At 37.1% G+C, this 6000-nt stretch overlaps 1 protein-coding gene across 4 annotated transcripts in view; it reads right to left on the bottom strand.

Moving 5' to 3' along the window:
* Positions 1–6000, bottom strand: part of PPP4R4 (protein phosphatase 4 regulatory subunit 4) — a 108385-nt gene that overhangs the window by 34847 nt on the left and 67538 nt on the right. For all 4 annotated transcript variants that reach the window (XM_025392179.1, XM_025392178.1, XM_025392176.1 and 1 more), the window contains 4 exons: positions 5869–5988; positions 3207–3284; positions 2242–2325; positions 1362–1544 (listed from right to left, as the gene is read on the bottom strand). In XM_025392179.1, the coding sequence (XP_025247964.1) occupies positions 1362–1544; positions 2242–2325; positions 3207–3284; positions 5869–5988 (465 nt within the window). The remainder of the gene's footprint in view (positions 1–1361; positions 1545–2241; positions 2326–3206; positions 3285–5868; positions 5989–6000) is intronic.

Below are 6000 nucleotides of genomic sequence, written 5' to 3'. Positions count from 1 at the left end.
TTTTTTTGAGACGGAGTCTCGCTCTGTCGCCCGGGCTGGAGTGCAGTGGCGTGATCTCGGCTCACTGCAAGCTCCGCCTCCCGGGTTCACGCCATTCTCCTACCTCAGCCTCCCGAGTAGCTGGGACTACAGGCGCCCGCCACCTCGCCCGGCTAGCTTTTTGTATTTTTTAGTAGAGACGGGGTTTCACCGTGTTAGCCAGGATGGTCTCGATCTCCTGACCTCGTGATCCGCCCGTCTCGGCCTCCCAAAGTGCTGGGATTACAGGCTTGAGCCACCGCGCCCGGCCTTTTGTTGTGTCTTTGCCAGATTTTGGTATCAGGGTGATGGCGGCTTTGTAGAATGAGTTAAACAGGAACCCTTCTTCCTCAATTTTTTTGAATAGTTTCAGTAGGATTGATTCCAGCTCAGAGCAGGTTGCGAGGTATGTCTGCTGGTAGTCTGGCCGTACAGTTTGTCAAGGGTGGAAGATCCCTGGGCAGGGCAGTGGTACAACTGGTATACAACCAGGTAGGCACACGCACTCCAGGATTTTCAGCCCAGCAGATGAGTGTGGGGCCCACCCAGCTTGCACTCCCCCAACTCAGCATCTGCCCCAGAGGTAGGCCTGACCAGTTGGGCTTGTCCCAAGCCTTCTGTGCCCAGATAACAGAGCCATGGAATGTTTCTATATTTCAAAAAATTGCAATAGGATGTCATATTAAATGTAAGGTGAATTATGAGTTAAATAATCCCCCTGGAAATTTCTGTGAAAAAAGTAGACAACTTTGTGGGGAGGCTTGAGTGCCACCTTGTTTTGAGGGAGGAGTCTTTTTTTTTTTTTCAACACTATTTATAAAGCTATCAATAGTAGGGCATCCATGTATTTGTATAAGCTTTCTCTGTTCCACTGCCACACTATAAAAGTAACCAAACTTATAGCAGGAAGCTTAAGGGGTGCCTTGGCAAAACAGCATAGCTGGGGTCAGACATTAAGGGTGTGGATGTATCAGACGTGCACATCAGAACAGAAGGTCCTTTGCAGTCAAGGTCACTGAGTCCTGTCAACCTTCCTCTTAAGAAGAACTATTTCAAGTTTGAAGTGAGTCTACCCTGTTCTTGGCAGTATATAATCAAAGGATAGGTGAAAGTGCCACCTAGTCACTCCTCTCTCCAGCTAGAGAGAAGATTCACAGAGAGAGACCTAGTGGGGAAGGAAAGGGAAACCTGAGTCCCCTCCTCTGGACCTAGGAAGCTGACATCCTCCTAGGGAGAATGGAATGAACTGAGTTTGTTCCACTATTTTGAAAATATGAAGAGTTTTGATAATTCCAGACTCAACCATGAGTTCAAAAGAATAAGATGAAAGGTACTGAGCTCACATTTGTCATCATGATTGTGAACATTCTTTGTAAGAAACGGTAATAAATCTGATCACTTGATATGACATGTGGCAGGCAGGCATATTTCTGAAGTAGCTTCTCGTGAGTTCTCCATTTTAAAGAGGCTGCAGCTCGCTGTTCAGCGGCTGTGAGTGCTGGAATCAAGTCAGGCAGAGAAGATAACTGAAAAATGAAACGCATCAAAAAACAAATCAATTATAAATAAATAAATAAATTGCAGCACTCAGTAAAATTACTCAGTTTTGTAACACATTGGGGAGGGGAATACTCCTTCTCATTTCAGAGTTTAGGAGATATCTTAGTTGTCACAAGGAGATAATTATCTGACTAAATCAAACACTTTTAAAAGAAATCATTAAGTAAAACGTATGATTCCTGTGAACCAAATTTTGAAATAAAAACTGCAACTCATTCTTCTTCCTGTCAGATTATCATAGCAACTTTTCTAACTACAGTAAAATGTATTATATATTACTGTCAGCAAGCTTTGACCTCCTAAATTCCTACCCTTTTCTTAGGTTACACAGTGGCTTAAAATTACTAATAAAGAATAAATCTCTACCCTTTTGTCCTATTTGCTATTCTTGGAATAATCATTAATGCTAATGAAAAATGAAAATATGAACATAAACTCCAAAGACAATAAACAACGATCATGGTAATTTAAAATTATTAATGTAAGAAAGATAAGAGGAAATTCAAGCTGTTCATACTCTAATAGGTTTTTACTGACTACCTGCTATGTGGCATGCACTATTTTACATGCTTTTCAAACATTCTTTCATTGATGCCTCACAACACCCTGTAGAGTAGGATAATATTTACACAGCTCAGAATGTTTCTGAAAGATGAAGTTTACCTTATTTTCTTGAACACTGCTTTCTCCACCAGTAGACATAAGTTCCAAGATTTCTGGAAGATGATCTATAAGAGCATCTAGTACCTTTTAACAGAGATATTTATTACTGTTATAGTGATTACTATGGTTTTTTTCTAGATTAGTTACTCTACATGTCAATTTCTATATAGTAATAGTGGGTTTTTTTTTTTTTCCCCAAACAACATTTTGGGTATTTGTATTTTCTTACTCTGCCATCTTCTTGCTGAAAAGTCTTAGAAACGTGATCAACTGCCTTGGCCAACCTTCGAAAAGAGATTAGTATACCTGCCTCTTGACATTGTTCAAATAGTCTAAATCTGAGACAGCTACTTCCACAAAACTAATATGTTCAGAAACTGCCTCCAAACTTTTGACAGGTATTTTAAATCGGATAATATTCTCAGTGATATCAAAATATTCATGAGTTGCGCTTTGGCAAACTAACATTTAGGTGAAAGGAATATCTAAATATAGCATCAAAATAAAGTATTTCAAAGTCTTTGTAAGTACATATTAAGTGGTAAAATACTACACAAACAGTGGCAAGAGAAAAAAGTTATAAAATGTGATATATGATTACAATTGAGTAAAATAAAAACCTTTATATAGAAAAGAACATTCATATAAAAAAGAAAAAGAAAACAAATAGTAACAGTAATTGAAATTAAAGGCATTCTTTTGTCTGTTTTTTGGCACTTCCTAAATTTTTCTTAATAAACAAATATGCATATACTAAGTTTTAAAACTGAATATATTTTAAAACCTAATTTTTTAAACTATTTTCCCAATATCCAGTTTATGATACAGTGGTACAACAATTTGAAGCTTCTGGAGCTAGTCAGCTGAAAGAGTTCACACAATTTCAAGAAGTAGGGGAGAAAAGGCATTGGTATATTTGGACCAAACATAAAAGAATTAAACATCAAAGAGTAAGAAAATATTACCTCCAGTGATTCATCTTGTAATAATGTTATTAGTTCTTTATGTATTAAATATACTCCAGAATTCAGAAGCTTAGACACCTAAAATATAGCAATAAAGACTCTCAGATGTAAGACTACTAGACAGATACAGGTTACAACAATTTTTAAAAATACATCCTTGTTATATATTTCTTCTAAAAGCCATGTTATACTGCACATATAAAATTAGATTCTATAAAAATTAGTGGCACAAATAACTAGCTTTCTAGTCTGCCTCGTGACATGCTGGAGTGTGTGGACACACACAGGGGTGAGGAAATACAAAAGAATGGGATTTACCAGAGTCATAACTTTCACATCAACAGCAATAACAAGCCCACAGGGGCCTCTAGTTCACATTTTAAAGTCTTAGAGCAGCCAACAGGGTCTTAAAGGATATCCTGGGCATGCAAGTATTCATATGAGTTCAGAACTTCCCAGAGGGTAACTTCTACTGAAGGCCTACAGTGATACCGGGGTAGTTATAACTTCTAAGAAAGCAAACCAACTTTCCTTTTCCCCATCAAAGACTTTAATCAGCATGAGAGGAGTTGGGAGAGTCTCGAATAACACAGTTCCCCTTGTAAACAGCAGGTTTTGTCTCCTCCAGATAAACTCGGAGCCCACAATAGTGGATTTACCAGTTTCTACTTCATCTTATTCTTTTTAAAACACACTGGGCTTGACTAAAGTTTTATTTGGGAAAAAAAAAAAAAATGGTCCCTGGATAAAGAAAGTGTTTTAAAATTCTTTCCTCTAACACAGTTGTTTTTGACTTGTCGAAAATATTTCCAAAATATTATTATTATGAAAAATAAGAACAAAGAATACAGTAAAGCAATTATCAGAAGCTAGCATTAACACTGTTAGAAAAAGTTAAATCCACCAGTGGATTTTCATTACTTTAAAAAAAAAAAAAAAAAACAACAAAAAACTTACACAAGCCCTTCATTTTATGGAGAGGCACATCATTTTTACACTACCTACATGGTATGATTGTGGTAGAATATGAAAACTAGCCACCCAGCAAATATAGATCAATGATTATCAAACTCACTTCCACCAGTGAAAGCATATTTGTATACATATGTACATTTCCATATGTTTAATTATATGGTGCTATGTTATGTCCACTATAAAACATAAATAAAATTATATATTAAAGTGATGAGAAAAAACAGAAAGTCTAAAATTGCATAAATACTGCATTCTCAGACCCCAATCTTGAACAACTGTCTCTGGAGACCACTGATCTAACAAGTACATGTGGACATGGTAACCAAGCCTAAATGACCATTTAATGCATGTTGGAGGTGAATATTCTGCTCAGCTGGTCAGTGCTCTCTGCCCTATCCCCACTCCTCCTAAAAAGCAGAGTTCTACAGGTGTGTTTTACAAAGATGATATAATTTTGCAGCACTGAAATTATTTTAACTAATTATACTTTAATTTAAAGGGAAGATATCCAGGATTTTGTATAATGCATATATATTTCATTCATACCAGAAAAAGTGTTCTTTTAAAAAAGTAAAACTATCACCCAATAGCCAAAAAAGAATCTAAGCAACATTTATAATGATGCTATGGATGGATATCCTGCACACTTGTAGAAAATCAAAGTGCTCTGACACAGGAACACAGTGCAAGGAAGGGGGTGAAATATTCTCACTGAGAATAAGAACTTATACCACTTATCCAGAGGTTTTCTTTTTTTTTTTTTTGAGACGGAGTCTCGCTGTGTCTCCCAGACTGGAGTGCAGTGGGGTGACCTCGGCTCACTGCAAGCTCCACCTCCCGGTTCACGCCATTCTCCTGTCTCAGCCTCCCGAGTAGCTGGGACTACAGGTGCCTGCCACCACGCCCAGCTAATTTTTTGTATTTTTTGTAGAGACAGGGTTTCACCGTGTTAGCCAGGATGGTCTTGATCTCCTGACCTCGTGATCCACCCACCTTGGCCTCCTAAAGTGCTGGGATTACAGGCGTGAGCCACCACGCCCGGCCTATCCAGAGGTTTTTATGTGTCAGTTTTGAGCTTGAAAGTTATAGCTTATCCGTATTTATTGCAACCACGGCATACGTGCACTTCTTGCTGTCATTCAAGAAACATGCCCCAAATTTCAACTTCAAGGGTTCAAAAGTTAAATTCATCATAAAAGTTTCAACTTACTTTTGCTCGTACTTTATAGAGAGTCATAACAGCAGAATCTAAAAGCCATGCTCATGAAACACCATCCATTTGTAGTAAAAATAATTAATGAGTTTCAATTTTCTATTGGTTCTCAAGCGCTTAAGTTTAGGTGCAAAGTTAACTGTAAATATTATAAAGCATATAAAAACTGATTTTACCTTAAAATCTGCATCACCCATATCTACCACAATGTCTGGTTTAAAGTAAACACTTGGTATAGATATGCTGAATGAATGGGTTAATAAAAGAATTCACAAATATCATGTATTTATGGAAATGGATTCTGTAAACATACTAAAAAAGAAGAAAATTATGGAAGTTTTTAAACAAGATTTAAGACTAGAACATGAAAGAGATATCCAGTCTATATCTTATAATCTACAAGCACAAAATCATCTACTATACATAGGTAGAATTAACAACAAATGTAAAGTGATACTAAGTCTTCAGACTTACTTCATAAAAGCAAATAGCAATAGTGTATCTGACTGGTACTTCAGGGTCATGGCAAAGGCAGAAGAATGTAGAATAGAGTTCCATGTGGAAGTTTTTAGGATCAACAAAAACAATCATAGCCTGGTGGAGGTG

The sequence above is a fragment of the Theropithecus gelada genome, chromosome 7b (assembly GCF_003255815.1).
Source record: "Theropithecus gelada isolate Dixy chromosome 7b, Tgel_1.0, whole genome shotgun sequence".
NCBI lineage: Eukaryota > Metazoa > Chordata > Mammalia > Primates > Cercopithecidae > Theropithecus > Theropithecus gelada.
This window is presented reverse-complemented; position numbering and strand designations above follow the sequence as displayed.